General features: G+C 37.6%; 3 protein-coding genes across 3 annotated transcripts in view; all 3 read left to right on the top strand.

Annotated features, from left to right (window-relative positions):
- Positions 1–1,615, top strand: part of LOC137616512 (uncharacterized) — a 4,126-nt gene extending 2,511 nt beyond the window's left edge. The window contains exons 3-4 of the mRNA XM_068346339.1: positions 167–343; positions 1,090–1,615. Coding sequence (XP_068202440.1) covers positions 167–343; positions 1,090–1,352 — 440 coding nt within the window. The 3' untranslated portion in view covers positions 1,353–1,615. The remainder of the gene's footprint in view (positions 1–166; positions 344–1,089) is intronic.
- Positions 1,616–5,984: 4,369 nt separating this feature from the next.
- On the top strand, positions 5,985–7,707 carry LOC137616122 (uncharacterized). Its single transcript, XM_068345797.1, has 4 exons — positions 5,985–6,078; positions 6,273–6,311; positions 6,949–7,128; positions 7,364–7,707. Exons 1-4 carry the CDS (start codon positions 6,054–6,056, stop codon positions 7,636–7,638), a joined length of 519 nt encoding a protein of 172 aa, XP_068201898.1. The 5' UTR covers positions 5,985–6,053; the 3' UTR covers positions 7,639–7,707.
- A 13,183-nt stretch (positions 7,708–20,890) lies between these two features.
- Positions 20,891–25,249, top strand: LOC137615929 (C-type lectin-like). Its single transcript, XM_068345614.1, has 4 exons — positions 20,891–20,915; positions 21,853–21,903; positions 22,425–22,601; positions 24,924–25,249. Exons 1-4 carry the CDS (start codon positions 20,891–20,893, stop codon positions 25,181–25,183), a joined length of 513 nt encoding a protein of 170 aa, XP_068201715.1. The 3' UTR covers positions 25,184–25,249.
- Positions 25,250–27,500: the final 2,251 nt, after the last annotated feature.

Genomic DNA, 27,500 nt, shown 5'->3' with positions numbered 1-27,500 from the left:
ACAAAACCTTGTGCAAGACCCAATCCAGTGCCTAACCAGTGTCGAGGTGGAAACCGTATAACGATATTGAATTAAAAGGAATAAGAAATAATACCAAAAACGTGAACCCATTTAGGAATATGATCAATGAAATCCTTTCATTTTATTACTTCTTTTCTCTTCCCAGGATGCATGCTTCCATTTGAGCCCATAGGAACCCAGTGCCTCTATGTTGACCCACTGGAGAAGGGGAGCTTCTTCGACATGAGGCTGTACTGCGCCAAGCAGGGAGCTGGCGGGAAACTGGTCAAGATCCCAGATGCGACACAACTCGCAGAAATCATAGCTTACATCAAGGACTCGGGTAAGAAGAATGCCAGGCTGACATCTACTTTGTTTGATACAGATTAGTGTTAGGAAACGAATGACCAAAACTTGTGGCAGATTAAGGCAAATAGAATTATGAAATTTTATAGTGTTAGGTTTAGTTTTATTTGTGCCAGTAAGGATGTGACCTGGTCTAGCTGAAGCTGTAATTTCTATTAAAGATAAAATTGGGCATTTTTGATAGAATAGCTGTAATACAAACGACTGATATTCTTAAAGAACAAAGCAGACAATTTTAGGAAAATATGTAGACAATGTATCAGAAGAAATGAGATTATCTAAATGGTACCGTTACACGATAATGTAAAATCTAGCTCCATAGGATGCTTCGCATGAAAGCTGTCAGCTGCCTTATCTATTTTAACTTCCACGTATACCAGTATATTCAAATAAATGTCCTCTAGAAATGCGGATAGATAGTTCTATTCGGGAGAAGATCGATTGATAGATAGATCACCATAAGGCAATTTGCTGTAAACTTGGTTCCAATTCATTGACTTCTACTTTCAACAAATACCCCATGTAGCCAAGACCTGATAGAGACAAGAATAAAAGAGAGTACAAGAGCGAGTACTCTTCAAGCTCAATAAGAAAATGCTTAACCATCTTTCAGAAGAATGGAAGACCTTAGGAAACAGAAAAACCCAAAAGCAGTAATAGAATTCCCGATATGAAGCACAATAATTAGTAGTCGATAACAATTTTCTCTCATTCTCACTACAGGTCTTGACCACGCTCATTACTGGATAGATGCTACTGACGTTGACCATGAAGGGTTATTCACTTGGGGAGATGGATCACCTGTGCCCACAGGGGCACCCTTCTGGCGTTATGACTGTGATGGGGCCTACACCCTCAGACCCCACACAGATACCAACAGCAACTGCGCCATTCTGGACAGCGAATACCACTACCTCATGTCCGATATCTCCTGTATGGCGGACGTAGGGGAGATCCCATTCAGTCCCATATGCGAACAGATCTAACAACAGCCAGCAGTTATCATAGCAATTAGGTCACCTGCACATTTCCTTCATGGCAATGATTGCGTTAGTTTCTTATTCCTTGGAAACAATAGATATTAGATGTTTAATTGAGAATGTAAAAATTATATTCTTCAGACATTATGTTTAATCATCATTATTTATGATGTATCTGATCATGGAGCTTAATTGCTGGCATTTGCTAAGTTTCCTTCATTACTATGATGTGATCTCTTCCAAGAATTAAAATCTAGTTTCAAAACTAACATTTTAGTAAAGTATTCTTTGCCTTTTCACTACTGATTACATGGGCTTTTGCACATACGAAATTCATTTGACTGTTTTCGGAATTCTACTTTTAATCAGTTATCCTGAGGTTAATTATTGCTACCTGAGGCTTCTTACTTCATGACCATGTTCTTGTACATATTAATGTGGAATCAAATCCTCTTTGTGAGGATAATGTATCCTGGCTATCATCCAAACTTTCTTAATGTCAGCCGAAGGTTAAGGAATTTACTCTCTGATCAGGGAATTCATTCTCTACAAGACAGAGCTAGTAATATTGTATAGACTAAAACTAAAATCAAATAATGAAAACCTAACATTTGAATGCAATGCGTGCATGTAGACGAGATAATCTTAAATGAAAAAGAGTTCCTATCATAATGCTTGGATTTTGAAGAGTATATATTCGAAGAAAATATACAATTTTTTGACATCTGACAAGACCTGGGGCTTTCATTACTGATAGGTCAATTACGTTTGAAACTGTGCTCACCATCTTATATAAGTAAATATTTTTTTATATTACCTGTTAATACTTGTAGCATAATAATCTCGTGAATTAATGAATTGCTATTCACGACCAAAGAACCCCAAATGAAAAGAATGGTAATGCTACAAACAAGCAGAATGAACTCTCTCCTTCATCTAACATTACATTTAACAGTCACTCAAGTGTGGGTTGATATTTGTACAGCCCAAAATACCCAGTATCTTACTAATTTACTTTTCTAAAGCTGAATAATTGTAAGAAAGGGTCAAAATGCAAATGCAAACCAGAGCACTGTTGAAAAAACCAAATGACATTCATTCAAAGGAAATCCAAGAACCGGCACAAGAGACAACGTGTTACCTATGCCTCTTGCTTGATTCTTATGGCCACAAAGGCAGGGACACAGAAATGAGGATATCAATGCCCTAAAAGTCCCATACCTATTCATATCATGATGGTGAAGAGATAGGGACTACTAATCTCGAGAATTAATGCTATACTTGAAAGGGCTTATGTGTTCGACTATTCTGAAATCTTGGTGTAATGCTCATTTTAATCATTGTTTTTTTTATCTATTCATCAGAGTATCCATTTCTCCTTTTCCTTTACCTACCTTATGTTTCTGTATGGTGAAACCACCCCTTTTCAACGTCTTTCCTTCATACTTCAATATAAACAAGTAATTCTAAATTGACTCTATGCTCAGCTTTTAGCAATCCCATATATTCTACTCTTCAAAACACATTCTCTAAGGTAAGGTTCTACATGCTATGGTATATCCAGCTTTTCTTCTCACCAATCTATTCAGAAAATTCACACCCCTTTCGTCCTGTTCCGTTTAGTCTTCTTTTGCTTGCACTTGTATTGGCTTCATAAAAAGGAATGTACTGGTAAACTGCTTAAATTAATATTTAGCTCTGTCTATTTACATAAAAGATGATTAAAATAATCTCAGTCTATTTTGACATACTATGGATGATCAATTGGAATAATTATACTGAGAGGTAATTGTTCACAAGAGTGACTTTGTACCTTTGTACTGACGAGCTGTATGTCTGAATGTTGTATCGGGTCTCTACATACTGTAACTAGCTGTTATCGAATCTTATGTTTATTGATTTGTCATGTCGTCGTTCTATCTACTGTACTAGGCTGTAGTATATGTCATTATTGTAATTATTATTCATTAAGCTACAAACCTAATTAAAAAATCAGGGAGAAGTCCAAGCACTCGTACAGGAAAAATAGCCCTATGAAGAAAGGAAATATGGAAACAGTTAGAATAGTGTGCATGAGTGTACCATAAAGCAAGAGATCTCTCACCAAGACAATGGAAGACCATGATACAGAGGCTATGGCTCTACCCATGAATAGAGCCTAATGTGATTTTGGAGTATCATTCTCTTAGAAGAGCTGCTTAACTTAGCTAAAGATCTCTTATGCCCTTACCAAGAGGAAAGTAGCCACTGAACAATTAGAGAAGTGTTAACCCCTTGAGTGAAGAAGAATTTTTCGCTTATGTTAATGTTGTCAGGTGTATGACGAAAGAGTTGAATATGTAAAGTATAGGCCAGACTATACAGTGTAAGTGTGCACAAACGAAAAATGAGCCGTAACCAGAGAGTAATACAATATTATTATTATTATTATTATTATTAGCCAAACTACAACCACAGTTGGAAAAGAAAGATGCTATTAGCCCAACATGGAAAAATAGCCCAGAGAGGAAAGGAAACAAGGAAATAAATAAACAATATAAGAAGTAATGACAAATTAAATTAAAATATTTAAAAAAGACATTAAAACAGATGATTCATATATAACTATAAAAAGACTTATGTCAGCCTGTTCAACATAAAAACATTTGCTGCAACTTTGAACTTTTGAAGTTCTACTGATTCAACTACCCTATTAGGAAGATCATTCCACAACTTGGTAACAGATGGAATAAAACTTCTAGAATACTGTGTAGTATTGAGCCTCATGATGGAAAAGGCCTGACTATTAGAATTAACTGCATGCCTAGTATTACGAACAGGATGGAACTGTCCAGGAAGATCTTAATGTAAAGGATGGTCAGAATTATGAAAAATCTTATGCAACATGCATAATGAACTAATTGAACCACGGTGCCAAAGATTTATACCTAGATCAGGAATAAGAAATTTAATAGACCGTAAGTTCCTATCCAACAAATTAAAATGATAATCAGCAGCTGGAGACCAGACAGGACAACAATACTCGAAACAAGGTAGAATGAAAGAATTAAAGCACTTCTTCAGAATAGATTGATAACCGAAAATCTAAATACTTTCTCAATGAGCCAATCTTTTGTGCAATTGAAGATGACACAGACCTAATGTGTTTCTAAAAAGTAAATTTGTTGTCAAGAATCACACATAAATTTTAAAAGTCATATAAAGTTAAAGAAACGTTATCAATGCTGAGATCTGGATGTTGAATAGCCACTGTCCTTGACCTACTTACAATCATACTTTGAGTTTTGTTAGGATTCAACTTCCTACCCCATAATTTGCACCATGCACTAACTTCAGCTAGATCTCTATTAAGGGATTCAGCAAGCCCAGATCTATATTCAGGAAATGGAATTGATGCAAAGAAAGTAGCATCATCTGCATATGAAACAAGCTTATTTTCTAGGCCAAACCACATGTCATGTGTATATAAGATGAAAAGTAATGGGCCAAGAACACTACCTTGTGGAACACCAGTAGTACTATCTGGCCAACCAAAAGACACAATAACTTTCTAGAGCTAGTATCTCAATGGGTAGCTGGTTTTTTGGACTACCTACTACCTAATCTTATGTTTATTGTTTTGCTTCATGTTGTCTTTAGTGTACCAAGTTAAAATCTTTCATCTATGCTCTCTGAAAATCTTCCTATCAGGTAATGATGGAAAACTATGAGCTAACCCTGAGGAAAATTCAGAGCCGCTTCACAAAACCTTAAAGTCTGATAACTGTAACTGAAATTATGCTTTGATCTTTGAAAACGATTCAACTGAAATATTCTAATTTTTTCACGAAAACTTTGTAGGCTTTCCTTTCTCCGGATGAATGAAAGTTACATGAAATTGACCCTTATACAGAGTACTTTAAAAGTACTAGCTGTGACAATCATAGACCAATCTACATTCCTTCCGTGTTTATTTTATTTCTCAAATAATTAATAATGGATGTTTAATCCCTTAAGCAAGTTCCAGAATCTTAAAAATTCTTACAGACAGCATTCTTACATAAAGCAATTAGATACTTGCGGTGCCAACTGGTTGTGTCCATGTTAACCTCGACAATAGAGCAATCAAAAACTATTCAATTTCAGTGATACCTTTACTTTTGTTAACCAATGAGCATTTACATTACTGAACTAAATAACTTGGGTCTTTTCTGTGACACCAGAGCTCTTGTTTTGAGGGCCTTAAAATTAAGCCAAGAGCTATCATGTCTGGTGCTATATTGGATACACTGGGTATTCTTCTGGATATTCTTTTATTCTGCTGCATTTCAGTATTCTTTGGTTTGGAAAATAATAACTACGATTATGGCTTCGACTTCTTTAAGACATATCCATTTCGGCCATATGATATTTCATAGCTCATTTCCATTTAATGAAAAACAGTATTTAGCTATTGATGATTTTTGTAACGTCGATAATCTAACGGTAATAAAACTCCTAATCAAGACTAGCCTTCCTCCAGTAACGGCTCACACTCTCTCACCATTGGCCAACTTGATAATAAACGCAGGGAATGAACGTCAGTCCAAGCTTCAGAAAATGCATGAATTTTCAAAAGCCGGATCCTGCCTGAGTGAGAAATGTAGTTGAAAATTACGCTATCTAGCGAGTATATAAGAGACAGAGGAGGTCCAACCAACGTCATTTGCGACTACTGTAACGAAGGGGATGGACAAGCGACTCTTTACACTTGGTAAGTTGAGAGAGAGAGAGAGAGAGAGAGAGAGAGAGAGAGAGAGAGAGAGAGAGAAAGAGAGAAACGGCAATATTGGTATTACTGACGAATAAACCAGAGCAATATTTCAAGAAAGTTTTGGCCTGATAAACAGGTAAAAAATAAGTCATCATGGTTGTTTCTCATGTTTTTTTTCTAATAATTTCCCACAGTTGTCTACGCAGTTTTGCTTTCTTCAACGCAGGCAATCGGTAAGATATGATTATTTTTCTACTATGAATTATATAGAAAATCAAACGATTGCCTATTGTTCTGTTCATAACACCATTTGTAATCTAAATAATTCAACTTTAGTTTAATTATCTAAAAATTAAACTAAATACTCAACTTTGTATTTCATTATTTAAATCCAATTAATCCTTATTTCTTTCAAAAATCAAATTCGACCTGGTCAACTCCATCTATCAACACAGAGGAACCCAAATTATCCCTTATTAACAACACAAAAATGCATTACAACCAAATACAACAACAACAAAGGCAGCCGTTTCTAGTCCACTGCAGGACAAAGGACTCAGACATGTCCTTTCATGCCTGGGGTTCGGCCAGTTTTCATCCAACAGCAAATGCAGCCATTTCTAGTCCGCTGCAGAACAAAGGACTCAGAAATGTCAATTCATGTCTGGGGCTTGGCCAGTTTTCATCCAACAACAACAAATGCAGCCGTTTCTAGTTCACTGCAGAACAATGGCCTCAAAACATGTTCTTTTATGTCTGGGGTTTGGCCAGTTTTCATCATAACCAAATAATTGCATGACAATGAATCAATGATAGGGATTGTAAGTTTACTAACAATGAATTTGCATATCTGCTCACGCCCTTCCGCAGATTGCGACCTCCCGTTCGAGGACATCGGAGGTAGGTGTCTCTTCGTCGATAGCCTTATCAGTGGCAGCTGGTACACCATGAGGCACTTCTGCCGACGTCTAGGCCCCTTCGGAGGGAGATTGGTCAAGATCGATGATGCTGATCTTCTAGCAGATATCATCCGTTACATACACTACTTTGGTACGGTGTATACTCTCTCTCTCTCTCTCTCTCTCTCTCTCTCTCTCTCTCTCTCTCTCTCTCTCTCTCTCTCTCTCTCTCTCTCTTAGCGGATGTAGTAAACATTAAATCCTGAAAAACTGCTTAAAATGAAAACAGTCAATAGACATTTTCCCTTGACACATTCTGACCCAGAGGGCTAGAGATAGCAACCATGCTAACCAAATCCCCTCACGACCTTCCTGTCTTCCCAAAGGTCTTAACCGCTGCCACTACTGGATCGACGCCTCGGACGAAGACGGAGAAGGCAATTGGTTGCAGGACGATGGAACATCCGTCCCAATGGGCCCGCCATTCTGGGGATACGACTGTGCAAGCTTCGTGCATCGCCCTAGAAGTGATCCGTCTCTGAACTGCGGGATCTTAGACCACGACAGGCACTACCTCATGACGGATACCTCCTGCCAGGGGGACGTAGGGGAACTGCCCTACAGTCCTATATGCGAGGCAGCGGATATTGTGGTGGAATGATCTATCTATCTATCTGATCTGTTTATGTATCTATTTCTGAACGAATTGTTGAATAAATTGCTAAGAATTTATGAGAGATATTTTTGAAGACACCACTTTGAAATTATTATACCTGATTAATAGAAAGAGACAAAAGAAATTATCTTAAGGTACTCTCTCTCTCTCTCTCTCTCTCTCTCTCTCTCTCTCTCTCTCTCTCTCTCTCTCTCTCTCTCTCTCTCTCTCTCAATGGACAAACAACTCAATCTAATATACGAAGATGGAAACACATACAATATATTAACATTATTCGTCGAAAAATTAATATTGGGGAAAAAAATCCTTGACCATCCAAACTTTGACGGAATAAATACAAGAAACATTAAATTAAAAGGAAATCCCCCAGAATAATAGTCTTATCTTCTCTTAATCTATCAGAATATATGAAATTAATTTTCTACAAGTGTATTATTCCACTTTCCTTCTCGTTTAATAACATCACAAAGACGAAAATAGTCTGGCACATAACAAATCATGGGCCTGACTTAAAGAAACAGTCACGGTCATCAAAAGACAATGTTTTGAATTTGCAAAAGAAATGGAAACAGTTTTCCCCCAAAAAATAATGTCGTTTAAGAGAGATACGGGGACAGTATTGATGCAGTTTTTGCCAAAGATCAACTCCCCAGAATTACGGGCAATTTGAAGGTACAGTTGACTTCATTAATTCCGGTACACTTCACGGGGAAGCTAAGGAAGCGTATGACAGCAACTGTACACTGTAGCAGATAAGACAGCTGTGTTTGGCAAAAGAGTAACTGTTGCAATGCTAAGTTTTGGTCGCTCATGAATGGCAGAGGCAAGGGGCAGTGACCTTGCCCTAGCAAGCAGGACAATGACCTAGAGACTGACCATATATACATATGATCAGCGCCCAAACTCCGATCAATCCAAGCTAGGACCAGATAGGGGCAGGCAATGGTTACTGATGACTCCCTCGGTAGACTTATAGGCTCCCCAAACCCCGCAACCTTAGCTCACAAGGATGGTGAGGTTGCAGCCACTAAAGTAACTAAGGAGTTTGAGAGAGACTTGAACCCCAGTCTGGCGATCACCAGTCAGGGACGTTTCAAAATAGGCTACCACAACCTTAGCTGTAAAACAAAGTCGCTGAGCTTGTAAACACGGGATCACAGTCACTGTTATTAATTTTACGAAGTGGTGTATAGAAAAATAGTTATAGTTGCTTAACAGGACTTTGCAATATTACTAAAAATGCTTTTGATCGCGTGTTTACAAGTCAGCAACTTTGTTTTACAGGCAGCGTTGCCAACAGTTTCCTTTTAGCTAAATACAGCGTTACCTGCTACAACGTACAGGTGTCTTGTCTCCCTAGCTTCCCATGAAGTGTACCGGAATTAATGAAGTCAACTGTACCAGAAATTCTAGCCTTAGGCCAACTTCCCATAATTTGGAGGCTGGGTTGAAACTACCAGAAAATTCAGATTGTAAGGCATGATCACTTGGACAACATACACACACACAGGCACGCACACACGCATATACACACGGATAATTTGAAAATTACATTTCAACAATAACATCATTAAATGGCTGCAGATGACAGATCCAAACATGTACTAAATTCCCTGTAAATCCAAATTGCTCTAAGTGGAAAAAAAATCGGAAATCTGTCAAATGGATTTTGAATAATTATGCAAGGTTAAAGACACACACACATAGAACCAAATACATATTCGACCACACGCACACAAGGACAATAAAAACTATATTAAGAAATTCTGTTGTCGTAGGAATAAAACTGTACAAAATATGATAACATATATATATATATATATATATATATATATATATATATATATATATATAGATAGATATAGATAGATAGATAGATAAAACGGCTGGTACTTCACGACCCGATAACCTGAGAGATGCGATGGGAATTTTAACAAATGTCTTTTAAGTTACTGATAAATTTTCATCGGGTTTTAATTCTCTCTCTCTCTCTCTCTCTCTCTCTCTCTCTCTCTCTCTCTCTCTCTCTCTCTCTCTCTCTGTTTGGACATTTCTTATGTTGAGTAATCCTGGATAATTGAGCTGCCCCATAAGACAAATGAATCAGGTCACTTACAAACACCCAAGACCTCTACTAGGTAAACACGAACCATATCAAGATACATCAAATTGCCGTTATCCTATCATGTCACTCCTTGACCTCCCCAAGGGAATGGCCAATTCCTTGGGGATTTCAAAGATCTTATGACAATTGAAAGACCCCAAGGAACTAACAGTCTCCTGTGGGAATGCTCAGGAGCACCTGCGCATTTAAACTGTTACATTGTTCTACATTATCCAAAGTTGCTGTCACTAGAGCCACTATTAACGTAATTAACGTAAACAGAAATTCCGCATTTTTATGTCTTTTTAGACAAAATATATAAAATAGATTTGGCTTTCCAATGGGGCAGGACATAATATTCATAACTTATCTTATTTTTCTTAAACTGGACATGTCAGATTAGTTTTGTCTACTATATGGATATTTTCATCATACCAGGGAAGTTATCGTACCAATCATCTTCAAATTATTATTTTTTTTCAAAGGACAGGAAATGCTCAAGGAAATGCCTCTTTTTTTTTTTACGTGCTAGAAACGTCAAGGATAGACCATCGTTGGTGTTGGTGGACAGGGAGGCCATGGGGGTGGGGGTTTGACAGGTGAAAGGTATACGCGAAACTGTTGGAAAGGATGTGCTATTGGTGTATTGTACAGTACTCTACGTACCAATACAGAACGGTGATTACGGTTATCAACCGATTGTTTTAACTAAGAAATATGACTAAATTTAACTCGTTTGTTTTAACTTTGGGATACCATTATATTTCATATGATTTGTTTTAGCTGAGAAACATCACTATATCAAAAAACCATTGTTTTAAACGAGAAACAATAAACGGATTTTGAGCGAAGCGAAAAATCTATTTTTGGGTGAGATGGCCATGTCGTCCTGATGGAAGTTCCTTAAAGTAGCTTCCTAAGGGATATATGTACTACAGTGATATTCCCAGAGAATTTTACCTTTAGGTATCCAGAATTCTAACACCTGGCGCGAATATCCTTAAATTTTCTCTCAAGGATATCGCATAATATCAGAGGACGTATTCTTGACACGCCACATAGCAATCTGCACCCCTAATAGCGTTTACGCTTCGAGGAGGTGTGGCAAAATAAAAGGGAGCCGTATCAAGGCTACCCCCGTTCTCTTACTACTATTGAGTATGATAACAGCGCCCTTCCCACGATGGCGGACATTCCTTGTAGCATTGAGCATGGTGTTACAGATACAGTACCACGGGAGGGATACTGTAAAGATCTTTTCTTTTTAGAAGAGATGGGTGTGTCCATCAGGACGACATAGCCATCTCACCCAAAAATAGATTTTTCGCTTCGCTCAAAATCCGTTTTTTGGGCTCAAGCCATGTCGTCCTGATGGAAGCATACCAGAGCATTAGTGTATCTGTGGATTTTCATCAGTGCCTTAACGTTATAGCAACCTTTTCTATGGTCATGGGGGCCAATTGAGACAAGTGACGTCACCGTTATTCGTCATCATCACTAATCATAAACAATGTTAGTGCTTCCTGCCTCCTACAGGGAAGAGTCATCTAGACAGTAGAAAAGGGGTCTCGAGGTTAACATATATTGTATGACCAAACATAAGTATACACTGAGTATACAAATAGTCTCATAGTTGTATATTTGCTGAATTAGCATCAGTGTCTCTTATATCTATTATTTGTGAGCATACAATTATATGAGGAATACTTACTTTGGTAAGTCGAAGAACTCTGGCATGTATACATACAATTGTCTGGCGAAAGCGGATGCACTACATTCTAATAGACATTTATTCCTAATAAATGACTAAAAGAGATGGTTAGTAAAACGAATGTAGTATGACAATGGGATTATACCTGTAACGAGTACAGAGACTATATTTCTTTCTTGAAAGGAAGAAATGATGAGTGCCACTCTCAGACTGAAGAAAATTTATAAAACAATTTCTCTTCATAATTCCTGTACTGGTTACTTCTATCTGCACTGTGTACTACGTACACCGGCACTAGTGCTATCTGTATAATTCCACACCTGGGATTTTGAACAGAGCTAGTGTCACCATGGTAACACTTAATCAAGAGAGGTCACACCTAAGGAGGATGACCGATTCTCCCTTTAATTGACAGTCCCAGTCAATTAGCTGTTCATCGTAGAATTAGACGGCAGGTTAAATATTCTACCCGACGTCACCACATACTGCTTCAGATCATGGATTTGCTTAGCGTAGTGTTTATAGAACACTCTGGATGATTCTCACCCAGTACATGTGCGAGGACATGTGAGGTCTCAAGCCATTAACTGTTTACCACAGTAATTAGGGGGCAGGTTTTAATATACTACCTGCCGCCACTACGAAGTGTTTCAGTTCATGCACTTGTTTTGCATAGTGTTTGTAAAACACTCTGGATGATTTCCATCCAGTGTATGAACGAAGATGCTCAAAGTCCATATACTGAAAGAAGTTCAGTGATGACGCAATCTTTCTTGGATCATGAATCTGCGGGAGTACTGTCCAGATCCGCTCTACGAATAAAGTAGGTGAGCTTCGCCCTTAGTTGTTTCAAGGATAAATTTGATTCAGAAGTTTCTCCTCTAAAGAGCTGTCCTCCCCTGAAGTCTGAAGTTCTACGAAGATAGACCTTTAGACACTCTATAGTACATAGAGAGACATCTTCCTTCAGAGGGCAGATTCTCCAGGGACCCCATCTCTTAGTGGGTAGCTCGTTTTTAGCGAGAAAGGATGGATCAGGAAAGAGATTCAGTTCTCCCACTTCCGTGAACTGAATGTGACCCTCATCTCTGGATAAGGCCACTATTTCACTAACTCTAGCCCCAGAGGCTATAGCAAATAGAAAAATAACCTTTTGGGTTAGATCCTTAAGAGAACAATCTTCATTGTTCACAGATGAGGCATAGTGTAGGACCTTGTCCAAAGACCAAGAGATGGGCTTTGGTGGTACTGCAGGCCTAAGCCTTGCACATGCCTTCGGAATCTTATTAAAGATTTCATTCGCCAGATCCACTTGAAAAGCATATAGGAGAGGCCTAGTCAAGGCCGACTTGCACGTATTTATCGTATTGGCCGCCAGACCTTGGCTATGAAGGTGGACAAAGAAGGACAGACAGAAGTTCATTGAAATTTCTTTTGGTCCTTTTGCTTTCACAAACGCAACCCACTTTTTCCAGGAAGACTCATATTGTCTTCTAGTTGACTTAGCCTTGTATTATTCTAAGAATTCTATATTGCCTATATTGCCCAAATCTTTTTCTAACCGCTAGAGTAAGAAAATCCTGAAATGAAGGGTTTGGGTTCTCTGTGATAAAACGAAGGCAGTTTATTTCTGAACCTTCGGAAATATACTTGAGATCAGAGCTAGGACCAGCCTCATTTTCAACTTCTTCATATTGTCTATCAGCCCCACTAGAGGATCCTCGTATGGGGCTACATATCAAGGTAGTTTCTTGAAGACGCTCGTGACGAAGAGGTCGAATTGCAGTTCCGGGACTTGTTCCCATCTGGGAGGGAATAGGTCTGCGTCCATGGACCATTCCAACTCTATCGGCTTGGACCGAAATAGAGCATCCACCGTCACATTGTGGATCAGTTGTAAATGAACTGCTGGCAGGTGCCATCCCTTTAAGGAAAGGATGGGTAACTTCACCTAGACTGTATGAGACGTTCAATTGTGACGTCTTATTATTGCTTCAGTGTCCCAGATCAGTCGTAGGAAGTCTGATCTGTGTGGAGGGGGCTTCCCCACTCATGATAGGACTAGCAGAGTCTTGGGGCTTTCGTGTTTTAATTTTTGTTAGAGAAGCGATTAAAGAAGGACCGATATCGGTCTTTTTTTATCTCTTCAAGCGTTTCATGCGTGTTTTCTTCAGGCTCTTAACGCATCTTTCCGCTGTGCTCTTTGCACTAGGTCTGTCACTATTGCGAACTGGGGAAAGTTTAGCGCTTGTCCCTGTTGGCGTCTTGGAAATCTGACTGATTACCTGAGTCTCTTGACAGACCTCGCGAGCTCCTTTTATATTCCCAAGGGAAAGGAGAGTTGATGTGACTGTGGGCTTCAATGGTTTTTCAGCCATTGAAACCCTTGAGCTGGAGAAAGTCGAGACTTCTAAAAGCTTATCTTGCATCCGTGATGTCCCGGGAACCGGGTCATTTCTTTGAATGCACATTGGCCAGCCACTTCGGGTGCTGCCCACCCCAGCCTCTCGTTCAGGTATATTAACGCCTGAACCATTTCTAGGCTTGACTTTGACGTGACTAAGTTTGTCAATCCTATGAAGATACTTAGGACTGTGAGTCCAACACGTATCTTTCCTAGGATGAATGTTACTATCTGTAACATGAATTCTAGATAGGAGGAAGGGGGGTGGTTGACTGGAAGGTTCCGCAGGACACCTTTCAGGTCTGACAAGACTACGCACACCCCTATTTGGAACAAGGTCCATATGTTCGGAAGGATTAACATTCAGAACTTGCTGTTTCTATGAACTTGTTGAGTGGCGACAAGTTCAGAATGACTCAGAGATTTCTTAAGTCCTTCTCGTGAACACAAAACAGCCTTCCCTGGAACTCGATGGGCTGTAGTTTTCTTACCACCTGTATGCTCTATAGCTCTCAGGTATACTCCTCCAGGAGGATTTTGAATTGTAGGAGAAGGTAAGGAAGTGATGGTGGGGACATTTCTGTTTCCCATCAAGGGCTCATCTTGAATAGGCTTTGGACCGAAGGATCGAAGGTCCTGCGATCCTGATGGAATGTTCCTCCTAGCAGAAGCGTCTTCATGCTTCGAATAGTCAGTAGGTTTAGACTTTTGACCATCTGCCTGTGGCATCGTGGTCACTGGAATAGTGGGATGTTGTTGAGCAGCCCAGATATTTCCAGCATTTTCGATCTTCTTTTTAGGTTGGGGACCCACAACCATGGAAGATTTTCTCTTTGAAAGGATACCCCATTTTTGGAGAAGACTTATGTTCTCCATGGTGGCGTTCTTAATTACTTTCCTTATTACCTCGTGTGGGATGAGGTCTTTACCCCAGATTTTGGAAGATATTAGCTTCCTTGTTTCATGTTTCACTGTTGCAGCAGCGAACACAAACTCTCTACATGCTCTCCTAGCCTTCATAAAGGTATAAAGGTCCTTCACTAAGGTAGTCATATGCATTTTGGCTATGACCATGAGCATGTTTGGGGTATTTTAGTAGGTTGAACACAACTCTATGTAGTTTTGTAGAGAAAGGGAGGTCGCAAGTCTCTCCTTTGACTCTTGTTCATTATACAAGAGCAACTCAGATAATTTAGGGAAACATACATTAAATTGTCGACTTGCGACATCCGCGTCTAATTTTCCTACTGAAAAGGTCAAATGGATTTCCTTCCAATCCTTTTCCTGTCCGGGAAAAGCTGGTGACAAAGGCTTGCACTCGTCGAGTGTGGGACATGGATTACCCGCCTCTACCGCTTTGGCAACAGATGTAAATGCCTTCCCCGAAAGGGGAATGAGAGTGAAGTAGGAGCAAGAAAGGAAGGGTGTCTGTTATTCAGTGAGAATACCTTTGACTCTGAATAACCCGCCTTTTTCAGACTACCTGAGAGGATAGTCTGTGCCTTATCATGGTCGAGAATCATGACCTCCTTTGGTTCCGTTCCTTTTCTTGAGTTTGGTTCGTACTTCAGTCGAACCCAACAATTAGGGATAGCATCAAAGCTTGGCCAAAATTGAATTTTGTCCAAAGGAACAGCACCCATTTTCTCTGAGATGTAGAGATTGCCATTTAAAATCGGCATCTGCTCTGCAAACCTCCAGGGATTGGTTTTGGAGCATGTTGGTAGGTCTTGATCCATGGGTCATTTGACTGACCCCTGGGAAGCGACAAGAGAAGCTTTGCGAGGCTCTATCTTGCGTTTTACTTCCTACTTTTCGTTTTGTTTACGAAAGCTCTCTATCTGATTCTTCAGTTGGATACATAATTGTACCATTTTATCCAATAGAGGGGTAGAAGACGAAGATGTCGACATCGATGGCTCTATAGCCGGCATAGGCGGAGGAAATTCCGACACGACATTTTTCTCTTCTACCTTGGGGCACTTCTTGCCCTCAATCCCAAAGGTTTTCTGGCCGTCAGGGGATGTAGTTGGCTCCTGAGGCACTACTATTTCCTTACTTGCTTTCGGAAATAGTAGCTTACGCATCCTATCATTAGGTAGGAAAGGTCCCGGAGAGATTTTTTGGAAGCCTCTCACCCAGTTGCGTAATTTGTATTGAGCTGTAACCCTAGTCTCCGTAGACTTGGGATTTGCAAAACCTTCAGACATTAATGTCCGACATATATTGCAAACCTGTGGGTTCCAATAATGTAGGGATCCGGAAATAATATTGCAGGGGGCATGAAACCTGCAAGTATTATGACCGTAAAAATACTTACTCTTGGCCTGGCAGAGGACTGCAGCACAAGGTATCTGGTGTTCCTCCTGTAAAGAAAGGAAAACCAAATGAGTATACAAAGGATTATCTCCCTGATAATCAACATGCAAAGGTCATCTACAACAGAATAGCTTAGGATAGTAAACTATCAAGGGATAGTAGGAGATACATACTTGTGTACCCCTGTGAGCAAATGCTGTTACCTCCCCTCAGTATTAACTACATGGAGATTCCTCTATTGAATAACTCCAAGTAGAAGGGCTCTTACCCCTAGGGGTAGAGAAGTACCAATTCACTGTCCCAAAATAATGTTAATACTGTGGGGTCAGGATGACTGATTCTCAATCAGAATATTGAAGAAAACTATTCATTCAATATATGAACGGTACCAGCAGAATGCTCATACAAGGGTACCCAAGGTATGTCAGAAATTACTACTGTATAATGGTACTGTAGTTTTCTATTTGCAGTAAGTCTATATTGCAATTTACTGGCTACTGTACATCATGTATTGTAGTCTAGTCATTATGCTGCCTTCATAGTAGCATATGACAGTACGGTCCATCTAGCATGAAGCCAGCTGGACTAGGGAAAATAAAGACATATATTTGTATATCCCACTCTGCCTATTTGCTGTAGCCTTCCTTACTATATTAAAATATAGTTTCCTGATCAGGGAGACTCAAGGAAAAAGGCTCTACCCTTTAAGGGTTAGGAGTGTATCACTCCTGCCTTGAAGTTATTTAATATTGTAGGGTAATCCGAATACTGATTTCTAATCAGGATATTGAAGAAATCATATTCATTCAATATGGGATTGGGTTCAGCAAATGCCTGTGTTGGATATCCAAGATATATTGGAAATAACCACTAGTATAAAATATATAGTTTTCTATCTGCAGTATATTCTATACAGTAGATATACTGGCTACTTGTATAACATATACTGTAGTTCAGCCGGCATGTTGCCGGCATAACTAGGTCTTGCCGGCATATCTAGTATGCTAGCTAGAGAGAGAGATAGCATGGAGGAAAGGCTACTCCTTTATTGTGTATGTATACAGTAATTAAGGATGTAAAAGTCTAATTTTACTGCCTTTCCTCCGAATAGAAGGTTCTAATGGAAGGGGAGAATGTACCATTCAGGCTTCCATCCAGCTAGAGTACTATTGCCGGTAAGGTGCCGTCAAAACACTGCCGGCAGGCTAGCCTCCGGCAGTATCAGTACAGTCGGCGTGCTGCCATCTAAGTCAGCACTTATCTGTACTGTCCTGGCCGGCGGCAATCCGGCAACAGAACTTGTGAATAGCAGTCCAAGGGAGAACTGAAGAACCTTGGGGATAGTAAGGGACTTCCCACTCTCAGCCATCATGGCTGCCGGCAGCCACCAGATGCCGGCAGCCGCCAGATGCCGGCAGCCACCAGTTGCCGGCAGCCGCCAGTTGTTGGCAGCCGACAATCATCGGCTAAAGGTAGGGACCATAGCTGCCGACAGATGATGTGGTTGCCGGCAGCATGCATTGCCGTCAGCCAATATCATGGCTAGAGAGGGAGTCTGGCCGGCTTCGGCAATCTACCGGCAATGGTAAGGTTGCAAGAATTCGGCCCAAAGACAATGGCTTGGCCATCAAAAGTGGACAGAGGGGTAGGGAACAGGGTCCTGTATAGAGTGTGAAAGGAACTGAAAAAATTGTCAGTCCTACCACCTGTTAAAAGAAACTCTGTTTCAGTATCGGCAGAATCCTAGGTGACAGGAGAGTCTCAGTTCTCCATCCTAGAGATTGCCGACACAGTTAAGGGGATGGTGGCATTGCCGCCTCCTCTCAACAAGGGAGAAACAGAGTTCCAGTGCCGCGTCATCCTAGGCAAAAGAAGATCACTCTTCAGCCTAGAGGACTGCGGCACAGAACTAGTCTTTTAGTCGCAAGGAGAAGATGGTACCCGACCACTACTTTGAGTGCGACTAGGGAGGGCTAACCTCCATTGCCAGCAGCCTAGCCGGCAGGGGAATGATGGTATTCTACAACCCATTCGCCCTGCCGGCAGGTCGCCGACATAAGACTAAATACTCTGAGATTCTGACTAAATCCCAAAACCTGCTGGTATACCACAACCAGCGGTTTAAGGGAAGAGGCAGGAAAAACCCTAGGTTAGTTATGTCTGAATAAAATTCAAGGCACGGCTATTAGGGTTGTAGCCTGAAGCTACACTCAGAGGGAAAGAGATTACCCTTAAATCTCCGAAGAGACGTGTAATGTTTCATATAATTCTAGGAGGTATCAGTCTCCACTTGAATTGAAAAACAATACACGAGGATAACCGGGAGATGTCTGAACGTATAGTAAAACGCCTAAGTTAGGTTACCTAGTCTAGACGAGATCTCGGTTACCTAAATCACCGAAACTCTAACTATACGATCGACAGAGAAAAGGAAAATTATGCACATTATCAAATCTTTACGAGAATAATTGCCTAAATGGCTAAATAATTAAAATTATTAAATAAAGCTATTTAAAACTGGAAGTCGTTCTGCTATCTAAATAACACATGCCTAACGAACAACGGCGCCAGTAACTGGCCTAGCTCTTAGGCACAATAAAATACTCTAATTTCATTGTGAAACAGGAGGTAAATTATACTCATAGTAAAGACCCGATACTCAACTTTCCAGAGGCGGAAGAAGATGGAGAAAGCATAATTATAATCCTGTAAAACGTTCGAAAAGTTAGATCAGCAGGGAATACCACCGAGCGAAATCACTACAGAATAAGGAATGTCCGCCATCATGGGAATGGCGCTGTTATCATACTCAATAGTAGTAAGAGAACGGGGGTAGCCTTGAAACGGCTCCCTTTTATTTTGCCACACCTCCTCGAAGCGAAAACGCTATTAGGGGTGCAGATTGCTATGTGGCGTGTCAAGAATACGTCTTCTGATATTATGCGATATCCTTGAGAGAAAATTTAAGGATATTCGCGCCAGGAGTTAGAATTCTGGATACCTAAAGGTAAAATTCTCTGGGAATATCACTGTAGTACATATATCCCTTAGGAAGCTACTTTAAGGAACTTCCATCAGGAAGACATGGCTTGAGCCCAAAAATTTATCTAATTCCATTTCTTTTAACTGCGAAACATTACTAATCTCAACCGATTGTTTAAACTAAGAAACATTACTATTCAGTATTTCATTCGTTTACTTTAACTGAGAAACATCACTATATTTCATTCAATGTTTAAACTAAGAAACATCACTACATTTTACTCAAGTAAGGGGGAAGTCATACCCTGGTGAGAGTAGGGTGCGTGTGTATCTACCTAAATATTTAGCCGCCATTTTTGACAGTTTCGTACACTAATGACAAATATTTGGGGTTACTTTTAAAAAGTTCAAAATTTTTGCTGAAGCTCATTTACGAATTAGGAAAATCATTTTAAGATTTAATGATAAATTTACATTAACATTAGCATTTCCTAAATTTACCTTAATATTAACACTTTCAGACGTCGAGACATACAAGGATTCTCAAAACGAACCCAACCTCGCAAGAAAGGTAAAACAAGTGATTCAGGAGACACAAAGGGAGGAAGAGAGTTCAAATCCCAGGTCTATTCGTCCTACCCTCTTTACGTGCGGATTTTTTTAAAAATCGTAGCATTTCCACCCACTTCTGTTACATTCCTGTCCTTGAAAACTTCCATTTTTCAAAATTCCCATAAACTATATTAGGTTAACCAAGAAGCATAGATTTATTAGATAAAATTTGAATTTTTTCTATTTATCAATGGTTCTTAGCTGATCTATTTTTTCAATCACAAATTACCTCTCCTGAATTTATTTAGTCCAACTCTAAAGGAGTCAATTTTGACTTTTTATGCTGATAAATCTCCTCCCTCGAGAAGGCAAGGTTCACATTCATGCCAGTTAACATAAGCGTTCATTCTACAATAGTGTACACGACCCGTCAAAAATGATGGCTAAATATGTAGGAAAATGTGCACACTTGCGCACGAACGCACACACACGCGCGCAGATTCAACCCTCCCCAACCCTTCTTCCTTTCTAACTTCAACATGGCAATTGCGGTTATCGAGTGTACCTTACGGGATACCCCCTCTCACAAGGTTATGACAACTCCCTCTCCCCCTACCCGAGGGATGGAGAGAGACCGAGTAGTTATGCGTTTGGCCATGCCACCCAGCTTGACCGGAATTAGAATATATATATATATATATATATATATATATATATATATATATATATACTGTATATATATATATATATATATATAGAGAGAGAGAGAGAGAGAGAGAGAGAGAGAGAGAGAGAGAGAGAGAGAGAGAGAGAGAGAGCCGAACACTTGCTCTTTATTTCATAAGGGAGATAATGACTCTTACCAATTATTCAAGATACATGAAATTCATAGGAACTATCCTAAAAGCCCACTAACACGTTAAGCAACACGGATTGAGGGAAATCTGAGAGGAAACAAAGAGAGACTGACTAAGATAAAAAAAAAAATATGCTTATCAATTGTGACATATATATTACGTAAATCTATCTCCCGAGATATGGGGTAGATTCTATGGGCCACTCAAGAGTCTATGGGAAAATCTTTGGAATCTATTGATATAAATAGTGAGGTTACTATAGTCAACAGGCAGTTATTGGTAGAAATTCGACCTACTTTGATAATACGATGAATACGTGGTCCGTCAAAGCAGGTTAGAGAATACATAGTTTTATATATATATATATATATATATATATATATATATATATATATATATATATATATATATATATATATATATATATGACGTTCCTAGACCTAAGATACAGTGAATTCTATATTAAGAAGTGTTTGTGAATTGATAATATAAAGCATGGAACATGAAAGCCGCGTGTCTTAGTGACAAAACTTTATAAATATGTATATATATACACACACACACACACACACACACATATATATATATATATATGTGTATATATATACCTATATGGATGTATGTATATATATATATATATATATATATATATATATATATATATATATATATATATATGTATATATTTACATATGTATGTATATATATGAATATATTTATATATGTATATACATACATACATACATACATATATATATATATATATATATATATATATATATATATATATTTATACATATAAGCTATAGGGTATATCTTTTCTGAATAAGAATATCTAAACGTGGAGAAAGGGTTTATATATCACCGTGATCAGCAGAGCTGCACTAGTCAGATCCACACAAACTTAGGTCGGTTTTCTGTGAGCCATCAGACAAAAATATCCCACTATCACCAATTCGCACTGGTCAGCGTGGTGAAGAAATCTGGCAAAACCCCAGACATAATGACATGTCAACTAGAAACAGATGCACTACTTTTAGGAGTGTGTGTGTGTGTATATATAAACATATATATATATATATATATATATATATATATATATATATATAAACATATATATATATATATATATATATATATATATATATATATTTATAGTATATATATATATGTGTGTGTGTGTGCACGAATAACTACTGCTGTCGATAATAGATTAAGTGGAAATATGTATGCATAGAAGGACTTTTAAATGTTTATTTTTGTTTTCCAGCACTAGCAGCAAGTGCAGCCTTGTTGCTTATACGACCGGCAGAGGCGCTAGGTGAGGAAGAACTACAGTAGACCTTCCATATTTTTTAAACTTTAAAGCATCTTACGGCAGGGTATAAGTCAGAGAATTTGTAATGAACTGTTTATGTGACAGAATCCAGAGGTTCATATCGGGTGTCTCTTTCACCTTTGAAAACTCTATCACGCTTATGCGATACCACAGGGAGGTTAGATTTAATTTCCTTTTAGAATTTGAAATTTGGATTCATTAGCAATGAATCATAACCTATTCTTTTCTCGATTTCATAAAAGGAAGATATTACTTGAACAAGAAAGATGGGGCATTAATAATAATAATAATAATAATAATAATAATAATAATAATAATAATAATAAAACAAAAGAACAACACATTAATATTAGTAAACAACTAATATCTGTCTTAACGAGATAGTCTTTGTCTTTGTCGTAGTTATTATTGTGGATATCATTATGATTGTTGTTTTTGTGGTGGTTATTTGCTAAAAGAAATCCCTACATCCATATAACGATGCAATCGTTTCCCTTTCTCAGCCTGCGAGCTCCCGTACGAAGACATCGGAGGAAGGTGTCTCTTCGTGGATCCTCTGGTGTCCGACACCTGGTACAACATGAGGCTGTTCTGCAGAACTCTAGGAGCAGGGGGCCAACTCGTTAAGATCGACTCTGCCAATCTCCTGGCAGATATCATCGATTATATAAACAGATATCGTGAGTTCGTTGATTGGGTCGCTTTTTGGAAGGGAAACCCGTCTCTTGAGAAAAAATAGTTTTAGGCGAGGGGTTTTTTTTCCGATAGGTCACTCCTGTCTCTGGAGAAGGTCGCTTTTGAAAAAGTTTAAAATTGTCTTATAAAATGAAGCAGTTTTGGAAAGATTTTTTTTAATAGCTAAAAGTTTCTTTGTTTCTCGAAAAGTCAAAATTATCTATTAAAATAGGCAGTTATTGGGAAAAAAAATCCCTTGAATGGTCAAAAGTGTCTCTCTAGAAAAGACAGTTTTGAGAAGATCGTTTTTATGGCTGTTTCTTTTCTTAACAATAAAAAGACGAGGTGCACACGAGGTAATTAATCAATTAAGCCAAAAACCTTCAAAACTAATCTTTACATTAGTAACTAAAAACTTATTGATGTCAACTTCTTTAGCCCATCATTGCTATATGTATGTGATAAAGTATAATTTAACTAATGATTTTATAAATTGAATCGAAAACATATTTTAGTTGTTGATGGTGCTATTTTCATGTAAAATTCCAACTTTTATTCATTTACAAACTCTTTTAAGCTCCGACCCATTCTAAATTTCAAAATCCTTATCGATATAAATAACAGCCGAAGAAGAAGCCTTTTTTTTTCACCGGTACAAAGAAACTCAATGAATTGAAGATAATAATTTCCCAGTAAAATTGAAATAATAGAAGACCATAATAAGCTCCCGGTAAGACTGAAATAATAGAAGACTTTAATAACGTGACAGTAAGACTGAAATAATAGAAAACTATAATAATCTCCCATTAAGACTAAAATAATAGAAGGCTATAATAACCTCCCCGTAAGACTGAAATAAGAGCAGATTGTAATAATATCCCGGTAAGACTGAAATAACAGAAGACTATAATAATTTCCCGGTAAGACTGAAATGGCAGAAGACTATAATAATCTCCCGGTAAGACTGAAATGATAGAAGACTATAATAATCTCCCAGTAAGACTGAAATGATACATGACAAGACCATAATAATCTCCCGGTAAGACTGAAATGACAGAAAACTATAATAATTTCCAGGAAAGACTGAAATGGCAGAAGACTCTAATAATCTCCCGGTAAGACTGAAATGATAGAAAACTAATAATCTCCCAGTAAGACTTAAATGATAAGAGACTATGATATTCTCCTAATAAGACTAAAATGATAAGACTATAATAATTTCCCAATAAGACCGAATTGAAAAAAGATCCTAATAAACTCTGGTAAGACTGAAATAATAGAAAACCATAATAATTTCCCAGTAAGAATGACATGATAAAAGACTATAATAATATCCCAGAAAGATTGAAATGATAGGAGGCTATAATAATCTCTCGGTAAGACTGAAATGATAGAAGACTAATAATCTCTCGGTAAGACTGAAATGATAGAAGACTAATAATCCCTCGGTAAGACTGAAGTGATAGAAGACTGATAATCTTCCTGTAAGACTGAAATCATATAAGACGATAATAATCTTCCAGTAGGGCTGAAAAGATACAGGACTATAATAATCTCTCGGTAAGACTGAAATGATAGAAGACTATAATAATCTTCCTGTAAGACTGAAGTTATAGAAGGCTGTAATAATCTTACAGTAGGGCTGAAACGATAGGCTATAATAATCTCTCGGTAAGACTGAAATGATAGAAGACTATAATAAATTCCCATTAATACTGAAATTATAAAAGATTATAATAATCTCCTGGTAAGACTGAAATAATAGAAGACCTTAATAATCTTCCGGTAAGACTGATATGATAAAACACTATGATACTCTTGTGGTCGGACTGAAATGATAAAAGACTACAATAATCTTCTAAGACTGAAAAGATACAAGACTATAATAATCTCCAGGTAAGACTGAAATGACAAGACAATTAATCTCACAATAAGACTGAAATGATGAGAGACTATAATTACCTCCCAATAAGACTGAAACGATAAAAGACTATAATAATCTTCCGGTAAGACTAAAATGACAGCAGATTAGAATAATCGTCCATTAAGACTGAAATGATAAAAGACTATAATAATCTTCAGGTAAGTCTGAAATGATAAGAGACAAATAATCTCCTAGTAAGACTGAAATGATAGAAGAATATAATAATCTCCCAATAAGACTAAAATGATAAGACTAAAAATCTTCCGGTAAAAATGAAATGATAAAAGTAGGTAATAATCTCCCGGTAAGACTGAAATGATAAACGATTATAATAATCTCCCTATAAAACTGAAATTCTTTCCTTTAGTATTCTAATCAGTTAAACAAATGCTCCACCAATCAGATTTCGACGAAGCCAACTACTGGATCGGAGCGACAGACGAGGAAATAGAGAATCACTTCCAGTGGCTGGACGGATCTTCCGTGCCCTTGGGACCGCCCTTCTGGAGATACGAGTGCGACCAGTATATGACCCAGAGGCCCCTCGTGGACTCCACTCGTAACTGCGTCGCCCTCGATAGAGAGACCCACTACCTACTGTCGGATTTCCCCTGTATGGGCGATGGCATGACAAAGTTCAGTCCCATTTGTGAGGCAGCTTGAAATGAGAGTACAGTAAAATGAAAATGGATTAGCGACTTTATATCATTAATATGAAATATGTCTTGCTTTGCCAAACAAGATATATGATAATCGATAATAAAAACCAAAGTTAAATAAAGATATGACCTTTCTTGTCACAAAAGTGTGTTTTTATCAAAATTATCCAGCTCTTTATAACGTTAGTTGAAATTATGTCTTGCTTTAACAAACAATATATATTAACATCGTAATAAAAACCAAATTTGAATGAAGGTAATAACGAGCTTCCTTATCACAAAAGTGTATATTTACACAAATCATCCATCTCTCAAATTTGAGACGGCAGGAACGATACGTTTATCAAGACATCTGAAGTTAGCTAGGAAAAGGTATCGTAAACTATTGCTGTATTATATAAGGTGAAATTAATTGTTTAAAGATAGGGGCACCAAGACAATTATTTCAATAATAACAGTAATATGAAATCCGATTTGATCACAAAAAGGTAATAATATACAAAGGTAAGAGCAAATATTTCTCAGAAATACAGCATTAATAATCAAAATTAATTTATTACTATAAAGCTCAAAATGAAAACGTTCACTGTGTTTCCATAAAGGAGAGAACTATAATATTGAATTCTAATTGGGCTTTTTGTTGAAAATAATTTGTTTCTAAATCTATCCATACAACCTATAAATTTTTCAATGCTTTCATATAATCATGTACCTCTTGAGCTAGTGCTAATAATAGCAATTAATTCTATTAATCGAAAGGGATTAACTATGAAATGGAAGTGCACAAACACATGTATATGTGTGTGTGTATATATATATATATACATATATATATATATATATATATATATATATATATATATATATATATATATATATATATATATTACGGCTGACTAATTACATAACCTCCCGAGTTCCAAACTCACCTGTTATATTTACATAAGTCTGTTATACTTGAAAAATACCCTAGCTCTGAGAAATTATGCAACTCCTAGACGGCAATATATAAAAACACTGAATATCCACAGGTCTCTTACTTTACTCAAAAAAAAAAAAAAAAAAAAAAAAAAAAAAAAAAAAAAAAAAAAAAAAAAAAAAAAAAGGTAATTACTTCACTTGATCTATTCAAAACAACCTCTTACTTCGATTTTTAGTCAGGTCTATAAGAAATATTGGTGATCGAAATAATAAACACTTTTACAAAAATAAATATATTTAGGAAAGAAATTTACAACATTAATACAGAAAATTATCACAAAAATGAATCACTCGAAATATTAAATCTGAACTAAACCTTAGACTAACAAAAGAAAAAGATACTTATGAAAATTGCACAATCACTTGTTTCAATGGAAATTAATTTATAAAAATATTTAATCTTGATAATTATGACAATAGTTAACCTTTAACACTCTAATCATTAAACTCTTATTGAAATTTACATAAAAGTAACTGATACACTTACGTGTTTTAGCTCACACGAGGTTTCCGAAGAGATAGCAATATAACTTCACTGTTTTAATATAATTTCACTGGGCCAGTTACAAATATTTATATAATACCAGAACGTATAATAACACAATACATTTGAAATCACATTCAAAGTTTCATTAACGTTTGAATAAACTACACACGATATATGTTGGGTAAAAAAATTAATCACTTTGGAGAGGGCACACACTCGAGGCACGTGAGGAGAGAGGATGTTGGCTCTTTCACAGGGACAGGCTGGATGTCTCCAGCTGCTTATGATTTCCTAGGGCCACATATATATTGACATATTTATTCTAGATAATTCTAAATAGATTCTTCTAGTGATGTGTGGGTAAGACCTACCAGCGTAAGGTTACCAACGAGACAAATAGAACGGGATCAAACCTTGCTTGCAAGGTAACCCTCTATCAGCTAACTCCGCCCACTCTGGGGTTTTTAAGAACATTCCAAACACGTGGAAATATAAACATGATATAATACCTCGTAAACATGACATAAGCCCTCGTTTTCAAACCTCGTATGGTTCCAAGCATACTTACAGTAGACAGATTACATAAGACTTCGTAACAAAATATGTAAAATATAAAGTTGATTCTTAAAAATAACGTAAATTTCATACACTGACTGGGATGAAAAATACGACGAAATGAATGACGAAAATCTTATGCAATCTACATACAATTACTTAAGCCTACAAGAGAGGAACTCACCTTATGAGCTGGTTACACACCTCTTAAATACACAAATAAAATACATGAATAAAATATTTACGCAAGACCAGCTCCATAAGAATATATATAAATTCGCACTCCCCAAGAGAGATT

The sequence above is a fragment of the Palaemon carinicauda genome, chromosome 22, assembly GCF_036898095.1.
Source record: "Palaemon carinicauda isolate YSFRI2023 chromosome 22, ASM3689809v2, whole genome shotgun sequence".
Classification (NCBI taxonomy): Eukaryota; Metazoa; Arthropoda; class Malacostraca; order Decapoda; family Palaemonidae; genus Palaemon; species Palaemon carinicauda.
The sequence above is the reverse complement of the archived record's forward strand: the minus strand, read 5'-3'. Positions and strand labels throughout refer to the sequence as shown.

Bases quoted from the DNA above. Each gene is read 5' to 3' on its own strand.
- LOC137616122 (XM_068345797.1), top strand. From the start codon at position 6,054: ATGGACAAGCGACTCTTTACACTTG. The intron at 6,312-6,948 runs GTAAGATATGAT...GCCCTTCCGCAG, and splicing joins TTCTTCAACGCAGGCAATCG to ATTGCGACCTCCCGTTCGAG. The intron at 7,129-7,363 runs GTACGGTGTATA...GTCTTCCCAAAG, and splicing joins CCGTTACATACACTACTTTG to GTCTTAACCGCTGCCACTAC.
- LOC137615929 (XM_068345614.1), top strand. From the start codon at position 20,891: ATGAATACGTGGTCCGTCAAAGCAG. The intron at 21,904-22,424 runs GTGAGGAAGAAC...TCCCTTTCTCAG, and splicing joins ACGACCGGCAGAGGCGCTAG to CCTGCGAGCTCCCGTACGAA. The intron at 22,602-24,923 runs GTGAGTTCGTTG...TCCACCAATCAG, and splicing joins CGATTATATAAACAGATATC to ATTTCGACGAAGCCAACTAC.